Here is a 24,137-nt window from a genome sequence, read left to right as displayed (position 1 = left end):
ACTATGTATATACAGAGTTAGTCATAAAGGGTAATGGTTCAGTTTTATCCGTATTCTGCCAAACCAAAAGCCAAATAGAATATTTGAATGAAATAGCATTGCCCAAACCACAAAATAAAACCAGAACTGAATGGCACATTTCCACGGTTGGTTCAGTTACCATGCCTGTTTGTATGAAGGTGTTGAAAGTTATTTACAATATTGTTTTTTCGGTTGAAAGTAATTCGGTTTCAAGAGGCGGTAGAGTAATTACTTTTCGGATTGCTATACCCCATATTTCACCTGTGTAGTAGGTCTATGAATTAATGATTACAAATAATAAAAGTAGTCCCAGAAATTAATTAGCTTAGAAATAGAAAATATTATAATTAAATTTATTTTATTATAAAATGATGAAAACATTTCCCTGTTTTGAGATATATAGAAAGGAGCAATGCAATTAATTTTAATTCCTGGTGTGAATATTAGCTCCTACCTATTATTAGCACTTTTTATAACTCCGCGTTATTAACACTTAATGAAATATAATTTAGCTAATCGTGACTCAATTTTCGTGACCACAGATACATTATTTGTATTATTTTATAAAAATCTTTAATAGACTGATTATTATTAATGACATTCAATTGACGAACGCGGGTCTTTCCTTATAAAAGGATTTAACCTACTATTACCATGGTGGTCTGGCGCTGATAGTGTTTAATTCTGAGTTTTCCTTCTCTTGTATTAAAATTGAGTGGTTGATATACTGTATTCTTATTCTGTCATCACACGGAATATTTGTATGGAAATTTTATTATTTACATTTATATTATCAGAGTAAAATTCTAGGAAAGTGTTTTCTGTTGGTGTATTCCGTAAGCAGTATTTTTGCAATTCTTTATTGCACCGGAAGTAAATTACAAAGAGCATAAATTTAGAGTAATGAGATACTTATGCGGTCTTATCGCATAAGCAAACTTTTTCTTTGGGTATAGGAGAGAAGACAGAATGAAGTAGGAAAATAAAGGTATAATAATAATAATTAACACATACTAATTACATATATATTATATATAAATGCACAAGAAATAAAAATATGAATTATGCAATACGCAGTTAGTAACAAGCTAAAAGGGATGAAGGGTAACAGAATGAAACAGAATAAGAATAGTTTACTTGGAGATATAGTGTATTTCTATAATTAGGTTACTTCTCAGTTGCTTTACTTTAAGGATAAAATATTTAGCAATATATACGTATATATTCGTAAAGGTGAGGGTTACCACAATCAACAAGCCCCAATTACGCAGACGGGCATGGAAGTCGTAGGTATTGAGGCTAGTAAATGTAAAATTACACTACATACAGAAAGTTTACGCAACTGTTGACCTATCAAAAGTCGACGCACAAACGGCTACGAACCGCTAAAGGGTGAAGGGTTTATTTAATTTTTGGCATGTGTGACTTGTGGGATAGTCCTATAATCCACTACTTAGCAGAAAAACGCTTTGCTTTATTACCATCAGCATTGAGTTGTATTATACTTTAATTTTTTCTTACGCATTTGATGACCAATGTCTCTTCTTTTTTGTTTTAATGATGAAGCTTCTGCGGAATGCACGAGCATGTGAACATCTGGTATAAATTGCAATTGGTATATAATGGCACAAAAAATATTCCAAACATAACTATTACTAAATAGTCAGTTCTTAAATTATCTGATAGAATTTACTACCATAACGTCAATAAATAAAGTTGATATTTTCTTTCATGTCATATAAATTGCAGTATATACTTAAAGTATAAGAAATAACTAAATATATGTCGTAATACTACATTCAAATATAAGGCTATATTAGAATAAGGCACTTAGCTTGCATGGTATTAAGTAGGTCAATACTTCTAGTACTCGTAATAGTAGACAATGATCGGTGACCAGTAATAAGAAGTTTTAATGAATTCTTATAGTATAGAAATAAAAAATAAAAATCTATTACTAACCTTATTTAAAAGTGAAACTGTAAATGTAAATGATTAACCAAATCTAAGGAAAATACCTTAAATAGGAAAAAATGAACGGAACGGAAATTAAATGAATACTTAAATAATTCCTGTAATAAGTGTGTGTTGATTTTATTCCTTTTCTACTAAACTTACTAAGATACATCTACGAAATACCTATCTCCTAGCTCGTCAATCAGTGGATAACGAGTATTTTAAACTTGTTTAGGATATTTCTTACCGCAAAGAGTCACATATAACTTTTAATTAGGGCTGCAAAGCTAAATTTACCAACTTTATAACGAGATATAAACGGGATGGCATTAAGCCTATACCATAATGTATTTGTATTAGGCATATATTTAGCCTATTTAGCTAACTTAATATACTACACAACTGATACAAATACTCATATATTTTTTAAATACATAATATACATATATAGAAGCCTAAAGATTGTTGGTATCGAGCCGACGCGCGGCCGGTCATAATAAAATGAAGCAAAAACCATTATCTCGTAAAATGAATTTGAGTGAAAGAATTCATGTTAGGACATAATATACATAGAAAACACTATGACCAATACGAACAATTATACCTATGAATACAAATGTTTGCATCGTGCGAGGTATCGAACCCGCGACAATCGGAACTAAAGCGGTGTGCCACCGAAGTTTTTAATATGTTAGTAATAGAATGAATACACTCACATTTTATTCCTCTTTTTAGATATTCGATTGCAGAGAAGTAACAACTGCCAGTGGAATGTTTGAAGCTCTCTGTAATCACATTAAATACGCCACAAATAAAGGAAATATAAGGTAAGAACTTAGATTCGACGTTAAAAGTCAGGGTAAATATTTATTATTCAGAATCTTTTAATTTATTATTTTGTATTTATAGCTTATTTTAAATTTGCAGAGGACCAAAAAATTCCATAATTAACTGCATTTTTTATTAGTTTTAATAATATTCCAAGTCAGAATCCAATAATAAGTACATCCCACGTTTCTAATGTCATATTAAGCAGACGTTTCAACTGTAGTCAGGATCTAAATGAGGTTTAGACGAAGATAATTTTGTTACAAACTCCACTAATATCTCGCGAAAAAAGATACATCTTATAAAAGAGAATTAAATTTGTGTTTATGTTGTTACATTATTAATATAGTTAATCGTCGGGTACACGAATTAAAAAATATAAAAATATTTTAGACTTTGTTAGCAAAAAGTAAAAAGTTTCACAACGAAAAACTTAAAGTCCATATCATTGTATCTGTAAATGCCTGCATATGAATCATGTTGTCTTTTTAAATGTTTATTCCACTAATAAGATTTGGAGGTCTGTAAAAGTGTTTGCATGTTATTTAAGTACTCAATCTGACTAAAACGTCTCATCTAATTTGAATACAATTTAAATACTTAATTCGTATCATTATTTACCTAGCATCAATACACAATTTAACTTACTGATCGTTATAACAACCGACTACCAAAAGGATTATATTCCCAATTCTACAATTTTATTCCTATCAGCCCGGGAAAAGAAGAGCAAAGAATAGACATTCTTTGATCTTCTTCTCCCTTTTTTTCCCAATCGCGTTCATATTCAATATCTGACGGTATATGTCGGACATAGTTGGACTTATATATTGATGTTGATTCAGATCGCCTCATCTCATTGTAATATCGCTAATTTGAATATTTGTACGTAGAGAACTTCGATTTTAATCCGATACTCCGACAGATCGAGTGCCAAATGGCGCCTTCCATAGACGCTTTAAAGTTACTCTTAATAATAATAACATTTAAGAAAATGGTCTTTATTCTGAAATTAAAACGGAGACATCTGCGTTCCATGACTGCAATCATTATAATAATGTTTTTAATTAAATTTAGGTCAGCAATAACAATATTCCCGCAACGTACAGACGGCAAGCATGACTATAGGATATGGAATCCGCAACTAATCAGCTATGCTGGATATTTGGAGCCAGATGGTGAGACTGTGTTGGGAGATCCAGCTCGAATTGAATTTACTGAGGTACGTACACTATTACTTTAATATTATTTTACACTAATTAAGTGAACATAAAAACAAATTCAGACAACTTAACTTGACGAATGGGTTAAGTTTTTATTATGTACTTATATACATACTTTTGTTAACATGTACTTTCAATAAAGTATTTTGCAATTCAAATTCATTTATTATAATTTTGTTTTTTTATAAATTAGCTAAGATACTAAAAGTTAGGCTTTAAAAGCTATATAATTTGTTTTTAGAGTTCATGTCTGTCTACTTATTAGTCATCATAAAATAAATACTGAATGGGTATATATCAGGTTGAAATCTCTTTAATTTTTTTACTTATTCCCAACTAGCTTTACTAGAAACATGGTCCGAACGAGGGTCTATTTCTAATTTAATGTTACTTCTATATAATTGCATTTACATCGACAATTAATAGACAAGTTGTTAAGTTACAATATTAACAATCTGTATATGTAAAGTTAACAGCAATTTACTCGAATGGCCGTCTTACATTGTACAGATTTGCATCAGGCTTGGATGGAAGCCACCTCGTACTGCATGGGACATATTGCCTCTAGTACTGTCAGCAGATGGCAAAGATCCTGAATACTTCGAAATTCCCCGGGAAATTATTATGGAAGTGAAAATGGAACATCCGAGGTAAATACACAAATTACAAGATCAAAAATCGAATATTAGGTGAATTATAATCGTATTAACTATTCTATTCTATTAATTATAGAATTTTATAATAACGGAAATAACCTAATGTTATAGTAGTTGTGCCCGAGATTTTACCCGCATTAAATTTCAATAAAAAATATAGTCTATATATTATTCTGATGCATAAGCTATATTACAGTAAAGTTGTATCAAAATCCATTCAATAGTTTTTGCGTGATAGAGTAACAAACATCCACATTCACAAACTTCGTGTTTATAATATTATTAAATTTAAGCTTATTATATTCTACCAATTATAGAATTGTATAATAACGGAAATAATATTATCTTATAGTACTCGTATATTATATACTTATTATACATTTAGGTATTATGTACAATCTGTTAGTGGAGACATAATCAAGTATTGCCTTGTAGCCGTAATATACTCCGGATATGCTAATGAAGGTATTTAATTTGTTAGAGATATAAAATTGATTACTATATTAATAAAATAATGTATACCCACTGGACAAATACGAGAAAATAATGTAAGATAATGCAAATTAATACTTTTCATTGTTTTCTCTACATACATAGAAGTTTAAATGGGGTATGTCCTCGGTATATTTGTACATAATACCTCAATGTATTATATCATTATTGTTAGTATATCCGTTCTGTTGGTTCTTATATGAATTTGTAGGTATTTTTTATTATGTCAGATAATTGGACTGTCTAATATTACAATGAAAACTACCCATGTTCATTAATTTTTGACATGATTCTGAGATGGTCAATGAATTCCAAAACATTTACCATTTTATTCCTTAGCTTTTTTAATTGACTTTTTAGAGTAGTTTTTCAAACGAATTGAAAATATAGAAAACTCGGAATACTGTATATTTTTTATATTGTGATTTTTTTAGTTTTAATCGATTTTGTATCGAATGTCCTCGTATTAATTTTGTACAATATCCGCCATTTTTGTTTACATGAAAAATATTTTTTGTTTTTTTTTACTATCGTTAAAACTGTTTTTTTTTTTTTGTAGATTTGACTGGTTCAAAGAACTGGGCTTACGGTGGTATGCACTGCCTGCCGTTTCCAATATGAGACTGGACTGTGGAGGTCTCGAATTCACAGGGACGGCTTTTAATGGCTGGTACATGGGTACAGAGATCGGTTGTCGCAATTTAAGTGATGCTAACCGCTTAAATATAATTGAGGTACGGTTATTTTATGTTTTATATACAATTCAAAGTAAGCTACCTACTGTCAAAACTAACTAGTACGTGATGTGACTATTTATCACGCACTAGTGGCGATCTTAAGATTCGGTCAATATATGTATGTTCGCCTTTTTCTCTATATATATGGCGATTTGGTCAAAAATTAATAAGATCTTTTAATTTATAAAATATTATTTTATTGAAATAATAAATACCGGGTTATTTGCCCAAACTTCTCCATTTAACTTTATTGCAATGAAAGAATTAAATATGACTAAAGAATAAAAAAAAATGTTGTACACATTATATAAATGATAGAACGTGATAATAATATTTATGAGGTCTCATTATTTCGAGGCTGTTACTAAATAAGTAAATATTCAGTTTATACCACGTGTACAATTGTAAAGAACGAAAAGAGACATTCAAAAGTGTTTAAAATTTAACTTAATTTAATAGTGCCTTTTTATATTTTCTATTCACAGACTGTAGCAACAAAAATGGGTTTAGACACAAATTCATACGTATCCCTTTGGAAGGACAGTGCTCTGGTTGAAGTAAATATCGCGGTACTCCACAGTTACCACAGAGATAATGTGTCAATAGTGGACCACCATTCTGCGTCTGAACAATTTATAAAACATTTGGACAATGAAAATAGAAGCAGGTTTGTTTATTTTTAATCACCGTTATTTCGATTGAGATATCTGTATTTTTTATAACTGAAATAGAAAATAAGCTGACGGCCCATCTCATGGTACGGGATCGATCGTCTATCTAAATGTGTTTCTATACCGTAGGACGAAAATGTCATGGCCCTGTATTCTGCAATACTTCAAAGCTGCTTTGCAGCTAAAATAGGGAATACAAGCAGACGGCAAAATTTACTTTGCCAAAATTGATATAATTTTTATATAGAAATTATGAAATATTATGTTTTGTAAAATAATAACGTCAGTAATGGATATATTACTACTATTACGTCATAGGATAGATTACTACTTAATATTTTATAAAAAAAATATTGAGTAGTAATATTAACAAAAATCGAGAAAAAAAAATTGTCAAAAAAAAAACACTCAAAATTGTTGTAAATGTTTAGGGGCGGCTGTCCTGCTGACTGGATTTGGATAGTACCTCCAATGTCTTCTTCTCTGACTGCAGTTTTTCATCAAGAAATGGCTCTATATAACATAAGACCTTCATACGATTATCAAGTAAGTTATTATACATAATAACGTACAAAACATGTAAAAAAAATTGAATTGAATACGACGGATTTCGAGATCGGAGACCACTTTAGTTCACTTTAGTAAGCTAATGAGCATAGCAATATTAGGAAGCTATTAAACATGTTAGCACTAGTATGCTCGAAGCTATATATATATATATATATATATGTATATATATAGCTTCGAGAATTTTAGAATAAAAATAATGTTTAAAAGAGCTTAACATACTATACATATATATATAATTTTTTTTATTCTTTTATTATAATTGTTATTGTATACCAAAGTAAATCGTTGCTTGTTTTCAACTGGATATTCGCAACACAGTTTTATACTTCTGTGAATTTCATCGTTTCTTCAATAAAATGTACACATATTTACTGTTTTAAAAAAATGAAATACTACTAAAATACTTACTTCAACTGAAATGATTACATGGACGTAGAGGTAAATAATTATGTGCATTGTTTATGTTTTACAACTATTTCCCTAAAAATACTATTTTTAAATGATGTGTTATCAAATCAATATGAAGTATGTATATAGTTGACAATTTTCCGTCAATGAAAATTCTTTATAATATTTTCTTTCTTTCTTCGGTACAAGAAATAGGCAAGTCGTAAATTAACTCATATTTTAAATAAGTCTTAATATTATATAAGCAGTTATTAATATTTCAAAATTAATTATTATATTAACATAATTTGAAATAATTTTTAACTAAAACTGATACGCTTCAAGGAACCCGCATGGAAGACACACAAATGGAGCAAGACTGAAGGCAACAAGACTGTTCATAGAAAATTCCACTTCAAGCAGATTGCGAGAGCTGTGAAGTTTACTTCCAAATTGTTTGGCCGAGCTCTCTCTAAGCGCATCAAAGCTACCATTCTATACGCTACCGAAACGGGCAAATCTGAACAGTATGCCAATGAGTTAGGAACTATATTTGGACATGCTTTCAATGCGCAGGTACATATATATGTATATCTTGAACAATAACTTAATTTGAACAATATGGCACCAAGGTACATCTTGTCCAAATTTAGTTATGCAAATACGGAACATTTTATTGAATATTTTGTATAATTACAATTTTATCTTTTTACTTATCTTGTAACATTTATAATGCAAGTCTTACAATCCAGCTTTAATAATAAATTTATTAATCATGCGCTATAACTATAGTAATAGATCATATATTAGATCGTACTAGTAGTTTACTATACAACATTTCATTTAACAGGTCCATTGCATGTCAGATTACGATGTGTTTTCTATAGAACACGAAACTCTAGTCTTGATTGTAACATCAACATTTGGCAATGGTGAACCCCCAGCTAATGGAGAGGTGGGTATTTGTTTACAATATTCTAACAATTATATTTAATAGACATATATTGAATTAATATTAATAAATTTGCCAAATAATTTAAAATTATAAGGCCCTCTATTGCTATTCTGTAAACGTTTTGTCTACTTATTTCACTCATCGCTTCAATCAAGGCACTCTTATAACCTGTCAAATATAAAGTTCCTACAGAGTTATCGAGATTGTCTATATTTAAAAAAAATCACTCAATCAATCAAGTGTCTGGTTTACCTCCATCCCGCTATTGAGCGTGTGGCACTGCAGTCGCTATCAAGTTTTACAGAAAACCAATGTACAATCTCACCACGGATTACGCTTTCGGATTCATAAGTGATGCTTACAGAATAGCTCTACTGTATGATTACATAAGAGATAGTATAGTATATTATAGTTACTCGTTGTTATATATAGTATATGTTTATATGTTGTATTAGTTTGTATGCTCGACATAACGATTTACTTATGTGAGAAATAAGTTTAATATGTATAGAATAATTAATATATCTATAATAAGATAACATAATGTACTAATACTTATTTTTATTAAACAGGATTTTGCTAAACATCTCTTCCAAATGTTGTATAATGAAAGGAAAAACCAAGAAGATGCAAATGATGTATTTAGTTCTGGGTAAGTATTTATTTATTCGCTTAATGCCGTTGTGATGCTATCTTTATATATCTTGTACGTTTTTAGTCCTATATTATTTACATCTTTTACAGAAACTACAAACTTCCAACACCGAAATCATTAATGAGGACAAATAGTTTAATGGCACCTAACACCGATTTTAAGAAACAGATTTCACGTTTAGAATCTAATAAAAGTAAGTCTGTCTCTTAAACTCATTTAAAATAACTAGTAGATGTAACTACAAAGTAATGTAGTTACACAAAATGGTCGTGCATAAGTGGTTTAAATGTTATAATTGAATCAATGCTTTTAAGCTTTGATGTTGGTTTGACTATTTCGTGCTAACCTTTTAAGCGGCTCCCTACTTATGGAAAGTAAATTTAGAAAATTATTAATTGCTTGCAAACTTTCATAATAAGTGGAATTTGTTCTGTTATTCTTTTGGTCCGGAGTAATTGTTAATGAGCTTATCATTAATTTATTGTAGTTTTTGTTTCTACATTATTTTCATGTGTCCTTCATATAATATGCCTTCTAATTTTTATTTTTACTATTAATGTATTTTTGTTAATTATCTTCCTAACCTACGTTTAAAGCAATTGTGTACTTCAATTTTACTACACAATCTGTCTGTCTGTCTGTCACATAGTTGCAGAGCCAAACAGCTTGAGATTTGGCAGAGATCGAGAATTGAATGTTGGCACGTTTAAATTAAGAATGTAATTGCTGTACTATGTTACAATCAAGGAATTATTAAGAATTAATTTAGAAATATATTGAAAGTCATGGCTATATTGGTAAAAGTCAGATTCCAAAAAAATAATAAAATAAAATAAAATAAAATGTATTATTTTATTTTATTATTTTTATATAACTGTGTATTAATTTAATAAATTTCATAATGTTCAGCTTACGTCATTTTTATTTTGTTGTCAGGTAGTATTGCAGAATCGTCAACAGTAGATCAAATAGGGCCACTCAGTAATGTGTGTTTCGCAGTGTTTGCACTAGGATCTAGTACCTATCCAAAGTTTTGTAACTTTGGTAAAAATATAGATAAAATACTTGGTGATCTCGGAGGAGAAAGAATTCTGGAATTGGCCTGTGGAGATGAAATGTATGGACAGGAACAACAGTTTCGAAATTGGTCATCAAATATTTTCCACGTAAGTTAGTTATAATCATCATCATTGCCTTGCCTTTATCCCATTATTTGGGGTCGGCGCTTAGTTAGTAATAAATACAAAAATAAATTGTTTACTTCATATAGAAATAATTATATTTATTTAAAAATACAGGTTGCTTGCGAAACGTTCTGTTTGGATGAAAATGAAATGATAAAAGATGCAAAGAAAGCTTTAACTGCACTACCTTTAGGTGAAGAAACAGTGCGATTTGGAAAACCAACCCCTGACATTACAATAAAGAATGCACTTGAAACAAGCTTTAGAAAACAGTTAGTTGCGTGTAAAATTAAGAATAATAAATTATTAGGCGACTATACATCAGATCGTGCAACTATTTTTGTTGATATGGAACCAGAGGTGGGTGAAATTATCAAAATCAACTCTGAAGAGTTTACTGTTTGTCTAATAAATATTACTAACAATTTATTTTTATACTGTGTACAAATTAAAAATAATATAATTGATTTATAGATTGAATTAAAATATGAACCTGGAGACCACGTTGGTATAATGGCGTGTAATCGGAAAGAAATAGTTGATGCTGTATTAGAAAGGCTAAAAGATATTGAAGACTATGATAAATCTGTACAGTTACAAGTTATGAAGGAAACACTCACACCCACAGGTAACTATGAAAACTATTCATTACTAACCTTATTAATTATTTTAAAATCTGTTTAGGAAATGTACAATATTAACTGGTTCATCCTAGTCACCCTGGTTGTGTATTATTAATAGTTTGTGTAATATTAATTGTAGTCTGACATTAAATACAATTTTTATTTGTTAAATATGCGATTATATGTTACTAAATATTTATCAGGTGCTATAAAAACATGGGAAAGACATGAACGTATATCGACAGCTACAATAAGAGATATATTCACTCGGTTTTTGGACATTACGACACCGCCTACAACTACAGTCCTAAAGTACCTTGCAAAATGTTGTAGCAATAAAGCTGATGAAGAGAACATTAGTAAATTGGCTACGGTACGAACATTTTATTTATTTTAATAGTCTGTGAAAAGATTTTTCATTTTTTTGAGTTTTCATTTATTAAGTAAGATATATTTGTTTTTATTTTATAAACGTAAATATAATAAGATCTATTACTATAAACAGTAGAAGTGTTTCTGAATTAAATTTTATTGCAGGATTCATTTGCATACGATGATTGGAGACATTTCTACTATCCTCATTTAGCAGAAGTTTTGGAACAGTTTCCTTCATGTCGACCTCAAGCTTCATTATTAGCAGCCTTGTTACCACCATTGCAACCTAGATTTTATTCTATATCGTCATCTCCGTTAGCACATCACCCAAGAGTTCATATTACTGTAGCTATAGTTGTCTACAAAAGTCAAAGTAAGTGACGTTTATTTTTATGAAACATAAGTATTCATTCCAGTATACGCATTTTATTTTAGAAAATGATTATCGTTAAAATGCATGAAAGATAACCGAAATAAAATTGTCATTTAAGTAAAATAGCAAGGCAATGTATTCATATACTAGACTATACTCATTATTACACTGATATCACAGAAGGTTCCGAGTATTAAATATTATATTTCTGTCATTTTCAGATGATCAAGGACCAGTACATTACGGCGTATGTTCAACTTATTTGAAAAGTTTGAAGCCAGATGACGAAGTATTCATTTTTATTAGACGGTAGTGTATTTTTGTTTAGTTTTAAAGTGACTAACGTTAAACATCGAGCAATTCATATTAAAATACTCTTTGTGTTTCATTTACAGTGCTCCTAACTTCCATATGCCTAAAGACTTATCAGTTCCTCTTATATTGGTTGGTCCTGGATCAGGTATTGCACCGTTCAGAAGTTTCTGGAATCATCGAAGAGAAGAGATAAAGAATCTCAAGGAGAATAAACATGAAAAAGAATTGGGTCCTATTTTATTATTTTTTGGCTGTAGAAACAGAGGAATGGACTTGTATAAAGAAGAAAAAAAGGAAGCCTTAGAACAGGGAGTTCTTACTAAAACAATGGTAGCTTTATCAAGGGAACAAGATGTAGACAGAGTAAGTAATATAAATAAGAGCAATTAGATTTTCTAAACTATTTACGAGTATAGTATTATATAATAAATATATATACAAAACATAATTACTTTTCAGAAACATGTTCAACAACTCTTAGAAGATGAAGGTGCTGAAGTCACAAGGTTATTATTAGATGAAGATGGACACTTTTACGTTTGTGGTGATTGTAAAATGGCAGAAGAAGTACAACAAAAATTAAAATCAATTATAAAGGAACAAGCCAAAATGTCGGACGAGGAAGTAGATGATTTCATGCTTGAGCTAATGGTATGTTACTCTGATACTGTAAATTAACTATGTTTTAATCAAAACCTATTTTGAAATTATTTGAAATTCTCTAAACTTATAAATCAAGAATTTGCAAATTAGACTTATACTTGTTGAAAGATACTGCATGACAATAATATTTAATTATTAATTTAAATGGAACTAAAAACCCTAAAAAAAAATCTATTCTCATATTATTTCAGGACGAAAACAGATATCACGAAGACATATTCGGTATAACACTTAGAACGGCCCAAGTACAGAGCGCATCACGAGACATTGCCAAGAGAACTCGCCAGGAATCCATTCAATCTCAGTAATAATCACAATGCATATAATATTGCATCAAGAAGCACCAACTTTTTTATTTTGTTAACATTCTAAATAGAATGTGCATACACTATTACCAATGACTATAATATGCATAAGTATACTTTCTATTAAAATGTTTCTTACTTCAAAAATAAATGCCAGATATTTTTATTTATTTTTAGTTAATTAGAATTAGATTATTTTATAAATGCTTTGATACTGATAATAAAATTAGCATCAACTATTATTTCAATGCTATCTCTAATAATAATTAGTGAAATAAATAAACAAAGAACTCAATAAATCAGAAAGCAATTTATTAAACATATTTAATAAATCTTTATTAAAAGCCGTTTCATAATGATACCTATTTTATAGAATTTGGAAAAATAATAATGTATACGATATTTCATCGTGAAGATATAGCCAGTCACGCATAAAACTTATATTCAGAGATAGATACAATTCAAGTTAGTTAGATTTCCAAGAACACATTTTTATGTAAAAAGTATATAATTTTGGATTGAATAAATAATTAAAGATCATACAAATTAGTATATAGTTATAATATTAGTTCAGTGTTTTAATAGGTAATAAGTAAAATAATAAAGACTAATTAAAGACATTTTATAATCACGTTTATCTTTTTCTTCCGTAATAAATAATATAAAAAAATATATCAAAATATTAATATAACAGAATTGCATCATACAATGATATAATTCTCATATTTGAAACAGATTCACTATATAGTATTTAAAAACTTTTAACTTTTTCTACGAACGACATGATCGTAAATTTCAACTTGTGCGTACCTCGGCGAATAAATTCTCTGTTTTGTTGTATTTTGTCCAGGATCCTGTTGTGGGTCTGGACAAATTATTTTATGATCATGGCGGTTTTGGAAAAGAAGTCCTTTATCTGGGTCCATTAAAGGCTACAATTGAGAAAAATACAAGAATAGAAGGTCTGCTTATGAATTTGCAATTAATAATAGACTTCTACATTAGTAGGTCGTTTTCATTACTACATGACAATGAAATATGACATTAATAAATTACCATGTAGCAAGCAAATAAATAAATTATTATTATAAAATTATTATTAAATGGCGTTTTACGTAAAAGTTCATAGACAAACAGACATTTTGTAATTGTTTAAGCAGAGAATATGTAATAGTAATAATTTCCGGAACACCACCAGAGAACTATGTAGAAATTCAAACGAAACTTTTGGATACTCGTTATCGACATTGTTGCCGAATACATCGATTCGAGTGAAGCGTATGATGTTACGATTTATATTAAATATTTCGGCTGTAGGTACTCTAACATTGAAATAAAATATTCTCCATATCAACAGAATAGCTAAAACTATTCTATAAAATTCTGCAAAATCTCAAAAATACCTCTAAATATTAGGCATATATAATTACCAAGTAACAACGTTCGATAATTTTTTTTGTACGAACGATTCTAAATTTAATCAGTTGTTTTTAGCTTAACTTGAATAGTTTTTACCTTGTAATTTCTACTTATATTACTCCTTACAGTGCCATGACGCCAGTGGTAGTACCCCAAATCGTTATCTTTAGGCCATAACATTTTGTTAGATTTAAAGAACATGGTCCAGTTTTCCGATATAAGCTTGTGGGCGTAATCTATATAACCGGATATTTCGAAGCCGCCTTTTGTGAAATGTCTAATGAATATGATTGTCTGGAATAATAAATAATAAAAACTGTATGTGCTACTGTAAATATGAACATTAGTTATTATTACGGATATCTGATTGTTTATATCGGTCTGGTTGTTTTTCTATGTATAATATGTATGTGTTTAAAAAAAAATGTATTTGTATCAGATCTCTAGTACCTATAACACAAGCTTTATCTAACTTAACTTGGGTCTAGATGGCACTGTGTGAATTGTTCTGAAATTATTTATTTATGTATATGAATTTATATACTACAGACATTGTCTGATGTCCGCTTTGGTCACTTGCAGAAAATAATTGCAAGAGTCGAACTCGGAGAAATAATTCTACAAAATATACAATTTTGTAACTAGAAATTAAAATTCGTAGTAGGATACGTTTTTACACAGCTAAATTTTGCAGAAAGTCGTCTGTGATTGAATTATAGTACAATTATAGATACGGAAGCATGACACGTTTGTCCACTACTATCATACGCTGACATGATGCTGTCCATGTAGGTACTGTTATCCAGATAACGTGGGCCAACAGCTTGTTATTTTTTATACAACTAGATTACTTGTAGAAAAAAATGCGTGTTTCTTACGTCCAGGACTTTTTTATTATAGATCGGTATTGTGTCTCAAAGAAGGTTACGTATGTTACATAGCCTATTTCTTATTGTATAAGTATTAACAATTGCGGAAAAAATTAGAACTACAACAAGTACATAACATTTTCACCTGCAAAATTCCAATTCTATTAGCTCTTTCTCGCACTGCCAATTCCCTATTAAATGGATCTTCTAAATCTGCTCCGTCGCTGGCCAAAGTATAAGGTTTGACAACGGGGAACACGATAGCGTGTATGACAGCACGACGAGAATAAAACTCCTTCTCACTTAATGTATCACCATATGCTCTAGAAAGTTATATAGTGGCAATAAAGAACCACAAGAGTTTATAAAATATTAAATTTAATCTCGCAACAACTTTTCACTTTAGAATGGCAATATGTCATAGTATAACTGATGTCTGCTAGAAAATTATAACTCGCAGTTTGGAGATTCAAACAGCGAATTATTAAATAAATAGTTTTGTTAATAAGTAGTGAGGTAGACTGTAAAAGTTGTCTGCGTAGGTTCCTTAGTCTCACCTATTTCAGTTGGTTATGTAAGCTATTCAGTTCTAGGGTACGATTAGGTAGTGAAATAACAGGATAAGAATTATTACACCTCAATCCTTTGTAATGGTAACGGATTAGTGGTAGTATCTCAGGTTGTGACACCTTAGATATTAGTGATATCTGTATATATCTGTGAAGTAATGATATCGTGATGACAGTAGTGCTGTTCATATATACAGGCGAGGGTTACTGCTTACGGTACGGACGGACGGACGGTAAGCCGTCAACAAGCTTTGCCTTTTAATCACTTAATATAATCCCTAAATTAAAGTTAGTTAACGTCCAAAAAAAGGTAGTTCTAATAAATAGAACATAAATTAAGAAGAAATCAATATTAAGGATTGTTAACTGTTAGAACTTTGATTGTAAATTATCCCACGTATCCATTATACCATTAACCTATCACGAGGATAAAATTACATCGTGTTACCCTAAGATTAAACTTATCCTAATTTCCTAAGCCATTCTAGCGTGTATAATATTAATATGTGATCGATATGCCTACTCTAATAAAGCTTTGTTTCTTCTTAACAAAGCTTTATTAGAGTTATAGTATTGTAAGATTTTCGCTACACGTTACGCATTATGCAATATTGTCGTTATTTCTGGACAAATATTCCTATTATATGTTATTATATTTTTTAGTATATACTATACATTATTATCGCTATTAGAAAGTAGTGGTTGATGATGGTAGCAAGAAAATTTAAGATTATAGAATCTTCTATCTTATATTTTTTTATTCCGAATCATGAAAGAAGAGGTTGTATAAAGAAGAATATATAAATGTTTATCCTACGTTTACGTCCTTCTTTACGTCACATTCTTAGCTCTTCTGAATGAATATACACACAAAATTCCATAAGAATCGGTCAAGCCGTTTGGAAGGTTACAAACATTGATAAATATGAATTATTAAAAATTAATATTATTCTATTCTATTCTAATAGAATAGAATTGTAATAAATATATTACAACACAAGAAACAATGACGATAGTCACAGCAGCATATACATATCATTAGATGATTTACTTCTTAATTTTTTTTGATGATTGTAGTCGATTAGTAGTATAATATTCTAATTTATTTATACACAATACCTGTAACCAAACGCTGCTATTGTTCTGGCCGTAGTAATACTCCTGAGATTACGCAGATCGGCAATTTCAATAAGAGAATCTAAATAATCCTCCCAGGTGTCGAAAGACAGTAGCCTCCTGTCTGCCTCGACGCCCGGCGGGTACTCGTTTTTCTTCTCAGCCATAGCCATATTTCAATAAATATATTTAACAAAATAAAAAGGAAAAATTGTGTTTTAAAAATACATATTATGTAAAATATTGTCTGTTGTATGTAGGTCAGGTTTGGCAGATTTATCGTTACTTAGTTACAATAATGTTGTTGTTGTTTATCATGTTTTAAATGGAATAATGAGGTTGAATATTTTAAATGCATATTGCTGATGCACTAACCGCATATAGTTCATATTTAGTATTTTTATACCATTAATAATCTTTTGTATGTATAAAGAAATTTAGTCTAATAAAGATTTTGAGTGACAACAATAATGCTAGTATATTTGTGAAGGTTGTTTGGAATTTAGTTTAGTTAATTTAGTTAGTTTAGAACCTAGTTTCGTTCGTATTATTACTTAATAAAAAAAAGTATTGAAACATTGTTTCCTTACGCTGTAGTTTCCCTATAATTATGATTTTCCAATATAATTTATTAATTCCATAGAGGCTGTATGCAACAATATACCAAACTGTATGCAGCTGTTTACTTACTCGCCACAACACTTCCAAGGTTTCTACTTATAAAGCCGCAACTTACACTGTTCTGGTCCATAATATTAGTAACTTATTAATCTAACCATCTTATGTGTTAGTTTATTCTCTAAAAAATTACAATATATTTTATAAGATATATATTATAATTTTGTGGATGATAAAGTGGCTTTAAAGATAATAACAACTTAGGGCAATTCACAAAACGTCTTCTGTTACCAAATAAGCAGACCTTGTACTATGGATACTGAACAAATGTTAAATTTTTTGAATACTTAAATACAAGTTTTTGTAAATATAATACATAATATAGTTAGAAGACATAATATACAGTCACCGATACTAAGAATTGGGATGAAGGTAAGGCAATGATGATACATATACATAATATACTCACTGAAACAAATGTTTGGTATCGAAAGATAAAATAAGCAGAAAAATAATTTTCTACTCGGTATACATTTACTAAACATATTCCATTGATTATTCTAAACACCACCAGTACATGTTTATATGTTTCAAATAGTCTGAGAATGTCTCTTCTAAAAATAATTCTTCTAAAAATTTTTAAACCAGCCGATACTTAAATAACGTATACGACACTGCCATACAAGTAGCATGGCAACCTAAAGTACGTACCTGAACGTAATTTGATTTGCTTGTTCAGGTTCAATTTGATTTAACATTTTTAATGGTCAACACTTTCCCGAGGTAATACATTCAATATCTGTCGAGAGCACATGCGTATTTAATGTACGGTTTAATCTGTACTAACATTTGAAACGTAAATTGAAGAGTTCCTTGTCATCTTATTTTCTTATTTTATACAACACGAAGACGTTTTACGTTGAAATATCTTATTTTTAGTAATCAGAATGGCAAATAAGATGATTGTCCACCGGGTTTTATCCAATTTATAGTTATTAGTGCCTTAACAGTGATAATTTAGTGGTAAACAAAGATATTTAGCAGTCTAGACGTTTACCCAGCTTCTGATAAGGGTAACCGTCATTTATTTATTAAAATATTCGCCCCTGTACATATATCAACATCACCACGTTACTTTGTGACGTGATACCACGCATACATTTCCATTCCGGAAAACCAAATGCCATACCATAGTATCCAGTAATGTCACAGTCTTACTGACCTTCAACGGATCACATATTTCCAAGTAAGCTGCTTAGCAGCTGAAATAGGTAAGCTGGAGGTACCCATCCAATTCAATACAACTGTGTACCAGAGAGTGCAGACCTAACCTCACGAATGGTAAATAAAAATAAATATGTTCATTACATATTTATTTTTATTTATTTTATTTATTTCATTATATATAATAAGTATGTTCATTACAGCATCATTGGCCCATTTGTTAGTGTTTTACCACTGCTAATTAATTTTAGGCATGTAGATAGAGTTGATTTTTGGACAATATTGCTTGCTGACTATAATAATGACGGACAAGGACAGTAAAATACGGACAATTTACGACTAATAAGATATGCCTGATATACGAACTATAGATAAGATATAGAAAAAAACTAAATATAATTGATTTAATTACAATAATAAGGTACTATTTTTATATTATTCAAACGAAGCTGTGGCTGACAGCTAGTATTAAATACTACCTAGTTATATACATCGACAACAGATGGGTACACGTAGAGTGTCGTAGTACGCTCGGTTCAAAGCTTTGTATGATAAATCAATTTTCTTTCTAATGCAAATGTCCATTTGACATAAGCCCTATTCATGCAAACTTGTATTGTGGGGCATAAAGTAATTCCTGTACCGTTGGGAGACAAGCTATGTGTACACGAAGAGGAAAGTACAGTCAGCTTCGTGGAAGTGCTGAGGCATCACAAAAAAAAATACAGAACAAATTCCTATTTTCACTTTAGAAAAATCTCCTGAGTGCACGTTAAACTTTTTTCTACTTTCTTTAAGTTTCTTTACGGAATCTTAAAAGAAAACCAACTATCAAAGGCCTTATCCGTATTGCTTTCATATTACTATACGCTTAGTACTGGCGTAGACATAATTAAATTTTCAATCCTCTCTCAGTGAGAAGAAGTTTTTTTGTCAACTTTCAAAAAGAACCACGAGTAGTTTGATTAAATAAGTTTGGATACTAGGGACAGAATCAGTAATACTATATACGTATATCTATAGTTAATAACATATAATGTATTATAGAAGATTCGTCCACGTCGAAACTATACTCGTAATAACTTCTTCTCGCGATGTCTTCTCACATACAATAAAGAATTTTCAGACATTGATATTTTTTCAAATTCATTGCATGCCTTCAAAGGGGAAGTAATACAAAAATTGAATTGTCTCTAAAATGACACAATAATTATGTATTTGTAGATTTTGTCTTTTCTTTTTTAAATGTACTAGTTACTTTCCAGACATTGTAATGTAGGTACTTGGGTATTCTTTGTTTACTTAATAATTAATAATTATGTTTTCTTCACTGTCTATGTTATAATTGTTTTGTTATGTTTCATATTACTGTATCGTCTGTTTATAGTAAAATATAAAATGTAAAAAAAAAATTCTAACCTTAATATCTAGGCTCATTATGTCAACACTACTTATTAATATAATACTACTAAATACTTTTCGGTACTCGTTGTCTATCAACTATCTATATATATATATTTGTAATTATAATTGTAATGACTGTTTGTACCAAAATAAATTAAAAAAAAAAAAAAAAGATGGTATTCATCCATATCATTGGTGAAATTGTAACAGCATTAGAATAGTTCGAATATAAATATAATTTATCATTATTATCTGAATTGAAGTAAATATTACAACACAATACAAAACGTAGTGACCAAAGCTAATAAAATTAAATAGAAAAAAATACAGTGAAATTCCGTACCTCATTATTTTTATGTAAACTAAACACAGAACTAAAACCTACAAACAAACAATAAGTTTGTTTGTTTGGTATTTTTATAGTATTTCTCTGAAAACACGCCAACGCATTCATATTAATATAAGTTTAAAATTGCAACATCTCGTTGGTGCTCAAACAGCATAAAGTTTGCTTATTTTCAACGAGAATGCAAGAAATACTTTGCGGGAATACAAATGCCGCACTCACCTGCTTAGGGATTACTATCCATCCAAATTAAATTGTTTGCTACAGAAATTGTTTACTATATTTGTATTATTCTGACATAAAAATTGCCAAGAGTGAAGGTAACACTTGACAATTTATTTATATACATATAATATGGACTAAATCTTTAAGACTATTTTCCCAGAGACGTTAGTACACGATAGGTTCTCTCATTTATAAATATATATATGGTATGTAGAAAATACGAGTATTAAAAAAACATGAAGCCTACACATAATATAGGTACTAGTAAATATACATAGTTGTGCGGATATCGAATACACAACCAGTAATAAGTACAGCAGATTAATATCACTTAGTTCGTCAGTGACTTAATCTTACAAGGTTGGTACAATGAACACAGACCATTTCAAATTTCATGTCACTGGAGCACCTACTGTACTTGTTAGTTATAAAAGGTATAAAGTACAAGTCGAGAATATGAATTTTGTATTAGAGTGTAATATTTTACGACATAAATTAAGATTGCAAACTGTAAATACAATTAGAAAGAAGACCTGACGTCGGTCTAAGACTGATTAAAGATGCCTCGATAATTAGCAACTTTTAAAACTGCTCGCGAACAGGTGCTACCGGTGTTTGATGGTAATTAGATGTATTTATTCACAGCTTACTCAGATTTAAATCTTACTAATGTTATAAACGCAGAAGTTTGTGAGTGTGGATGGATGGATGTTTGTTACTTATCCACTAAAAAACTACTGAATTAATTTTAACGATATAGCTTAACTATAATGTAGCTTCTATAACAGAATATTCTATAAATTTCACTCGAGTGAAGCCGAGTAATTTGAATGAGAAATATGGTTAAATTAAAAGAAAAAATATATTTGCATTGAGTTTGAGAATATCGTAGCCCAGTGTATGGAATGAGGGTTTTATGCATATTTTCCAAGAATTGTTTGCATAGATTAATTTTGAAGGTATCGTCCGCACGTGCAAGTCGAGGTGGTCTTAGTACTATAACAATTTTTATGTAAAATTGTGCAAGCACTCGTTTTTAAATACATGTTGTTACGTAGACGTCATTTCAGTTTCGTAGTCGTCCTACGACTTTTATGAAACGTATTAAGGCACTTTCTCTCTAAGTGTGTATTTTTTTATTCTTTGTTGCATTATAAAACGAGTGGGGAGCTTAATATCATATGACGTTCTCCATTAGCTAATCATCATTTTTATATGTCGATACATACATAATATATATATCGTCTGACATTAAATGTCTTAAGAGAGGAAGAGATAATAGGATCTAATTGTAATATAACAAACTATTTGTTATAAATAATTGAATAGGGATAAATATTTATGTGCGTGAGTGATACGAAATTTCCTGCATGAATGAATGCTTTGAGTTTGATTAGTAGATTACATTTGACAAATGGTATGAGTATTACAAAGATGTCAAATTGGCCTTGTTCAGATTATCATTAATCGGATTATTAATCGGCTTTATTCATGTGGACTCTAATGTTTGCTGCACTATTGTATTAGGCTAAGACCTGTAAAAATAGATGTAAGTGTGGAAAAATAAATAAATAAATAAATAAACAATATGGGCTAATCAAGACTAACCTTTGTGGTAATGATATTTCAGCTTGCATAGTTGAATTCAACTTAACTGAACCTACGTCTTTTCCCGGTTAATTTGTTTTGATATTTTCCATTGCCATAAAGTTAAACTGAAATTAAAATTAAGTTACAAATTAAATTGCTTAATTTTACAGTACATAATTATGTATAATAATTATTACCCTATTGTTTTTGTTCTATTCTATTCACACAGCGCTCTCTTTCAACATTTTTTTGTACAACGTATCTAAGTATGTAAATACATATTTTTTGTAAATACATAGATTATAAATATACTTATAAAACACCCCAATCTATATAAATCATCATACTTATGATTACAAATGTTAGCACTATGCGAGGACTCGAACTTGCGATTTTCGGATGTGAAACGGTGTGCTAAACCGTTAGACCTCCGAGGTATCATTAAATGTTTTGGTAAACATAATTATATATTTTGTATTAAGTCATTCATTCATATCAATGTTTTTTATTTTAAAGATTGATTTAAACGTAAATTTTTCGTTACTACGAGTATCTATCCTGTCTAAAAAGAAACCCAATTGTTTTTCAATTTGCAAACTTATATTTATGTACACAAGATAAAAGAGAGTTAAAGGCTAGAACACAGTGAATTTGTAGAGTAGTTCCGCTCGATATTTTCAAAGGCTACGGTGTGAATAAATATTATAATACGAGTATCTACACACTGGAACGTTTACAGGAGCCTTCTAAATGTATGCGCATGCATTGTGTACACGTGCGTGAATGTTTTGTTTGTATAAAATACTCACGAATAGCGGTATTTGAGACTATATTTTTCGTCTAACAAGACAATATTTTTTTTGGTTACTTGTCCCATTCCAACTTTTAAGCATCTTTATTTGTAAGCTGTTTCGATTGAAGGATGAGCAATATGGCAGTAAAATCGGAGGGTATAGGGGCAAAATATCCTCTTTCCTCCAGAATAACATTTTAAATGATTTCCATGTTACTGTTAATGTATATATAAGCAAAGGTTATTACTTACTATCTAGTGGATAGCTTATTGGCCATTCCAGTTACATATATAAACTTTCAAATATATGTTTTATATACTACCTACTTGTATACAGCTAGACGAAGTTCCCACCAGTTTCCAGCTAATTTACCAATAATAAACAATAATATAGTATTATTGTTTCGAACTTGATAACTAGTATTATAAGTATAGAGAACAAAAACATTAATTAAAATTTAACTTTAGTAATTTACCGAGTCTTTGTGCGTTTGTAACATTGACTTCTTTTATTGACGTAGTAAGCACGTACCTCTAGACTTAACTGAGACACTGACATTAGTGGTCATAAAGTTAACGACCGCTCGCCATTCAAGAAAAAAACTGGAATTAACTGTAATATCAATGTTACATAGTGAAATAAATTGAGTAATTGCATTGGGTATATATTTACTAGATTCATCGGTATACTTTAAATTGAAAAGTATGATATAGCATATATGTACTTTAATATTTACATATATTTATGTATTTATTGGTTGCAGTATCATAAAAATATAAATATATGCATAGTCTGTTGTCTCAGAAAAAAGCTGGTTTAAATACTGTCCAATTGAACTGTTAGAAGTAATAAATAATTTTTGTGTTGTTGAAAATTACCAATAGAATGAGGGTTTAAGGGTAAGGAACCGCGTGGAAGTCAATCTAATATAGTACTTTGCTATGAATGGGGTCACCAGGCCCAATTACTAACAA

At 29.8% G+C, this 24,137-nt stretch overlaps 2 protein-coding genes across 4 annotated transcripts in view; one reads left to right on the top strand and one right to left on the bottom strand.

Annotated features, from left to right (window-relative positions):
* Nucleotides 1-13,600, top strand: part of LOC131845093 (nitric oxide synthase-like) — a 34,847-nt gene extending 21,247 nt beyond the window's left edge. Inside the window, exons 4-22 of the mRNA XM_059194117.1 lie at nt 2,713-2,804; nt 3,883-4,027; nt 4,539-4,678; nt 5,736-5,910; nt 6,399-6,580; nt 7,016-7,130; nt 7,887-8,117; nt 8,392-8,496; nt 9,069-9,148; nt 9,241-9,344; nt 10,088-10,317; nt 10,450-10,695; nt 10,810-10,963; nt 11,162-11,331; nt 11,496-11,706; nt 11,928-12,015; nt 12,102-12,384; nt 12,481-12,672; nt 12,876-13,600. Of these exons, the coding sequence (XP_059050100.1) occupies nt 2,713-2,804; nt 3,883-4,027; nt 4,539-4,678; nt 5,736-5,910; nt 6,399-6,580; nt 7,016-7,130; nt 7,887-8,117; nt 8,392-8,496; nt 9,069-9,148; nt 9,241-9,344; nt 10,088-10,317; nt 10,450-10,695; nt 10,810-10,963; nt 11,162-11,331; nt 11,496-11,706; nt 11,928-12,015; nt 12,102-12,384; nt 12,481-12,672; nt 12,876-12,992 (3,060 nt within the window). The 3' untranslated portion in view covers nt 12,993-13,600. The remainder of the gene's footprint in view (nt 1-2,712; nt 2,805-3,882; nt 4,028-4,538; nt 4,679-5,735; nt 5,911-6,398; nt 6,581-7,015; nt 7,131-7,886; nt 8,118-8,391; nt 8,497-9,068; nt 9,149-9,240; nt 9,345-10,087; nt 10,318-10,449; nt 10,696-10,809; nt 10,964-11,161; nt 11,332-11,495; nt 11,707-11,927; nt 12,016-12,101; nt 12,385-12,480; nt 12,673-12,875) is intronic.
* The window catches only part of LOC131845099 (cilia- and flagella-associated protein 299-like), a 251,121-nt gene extending 233,887 nt beyond the window's left edge, over nt 1-17,234 (bottom strand). For 2 of the 3 annotated variants that reach the window (XM_059194126.1, XM_059194125.1), the window contains exons 1-5: nt 16,966-17,234; nt 15,423-15,600; nt 14,505-14,702; nt 13,800-13,921; nt 2,694-2,762 (exon numbers count right to left, since the gene is read on the bottom strand). In XM_059194126.1, the coding sequence (XP_059050109.1) occupies nt 2,694-2,762; nt 13,800-13,921; nt 14,505-14,702; nt 15,423-15,600; nt 16,966-17,135 (737 nt within the window). In that variant the 5' untranslated portion in view covers nt 17,136-17,234. Of the gene's footprint in view, nt 1-1,488; nt 1,618-2,693; nt 2,763-13,799; nt 13,922-14,504; nt 14,703-15,422; nt 15,601-16,965 lie in introns of those variants that run through there. The other variant, XM_059194124.1, reaches the window with a different exon arrangement.
* Between the last annotated feature and the right edge of the window lie 6,903 nt (nt 17,235-24,137).

The sequence above is a fragment of the Achroia grisella genome, unplaced genomic scaffold (genome assembly GCF_030625045.1).
Source record: "Achroia grisella isolate CSIRO2021 unplaced genomic scaffold, CSIRO_AGI_Agris_v1 utg452, whole genome shotgun sequence".
NCBI lineage: Eukaryota > Metazoa > Arthropoda > Insecta > Lepidoptera > Pyralidae > Achroia > Achroia grisella.
This window is presented reverse-complemented; position numbering and strand designations above follow the sequence as displayed.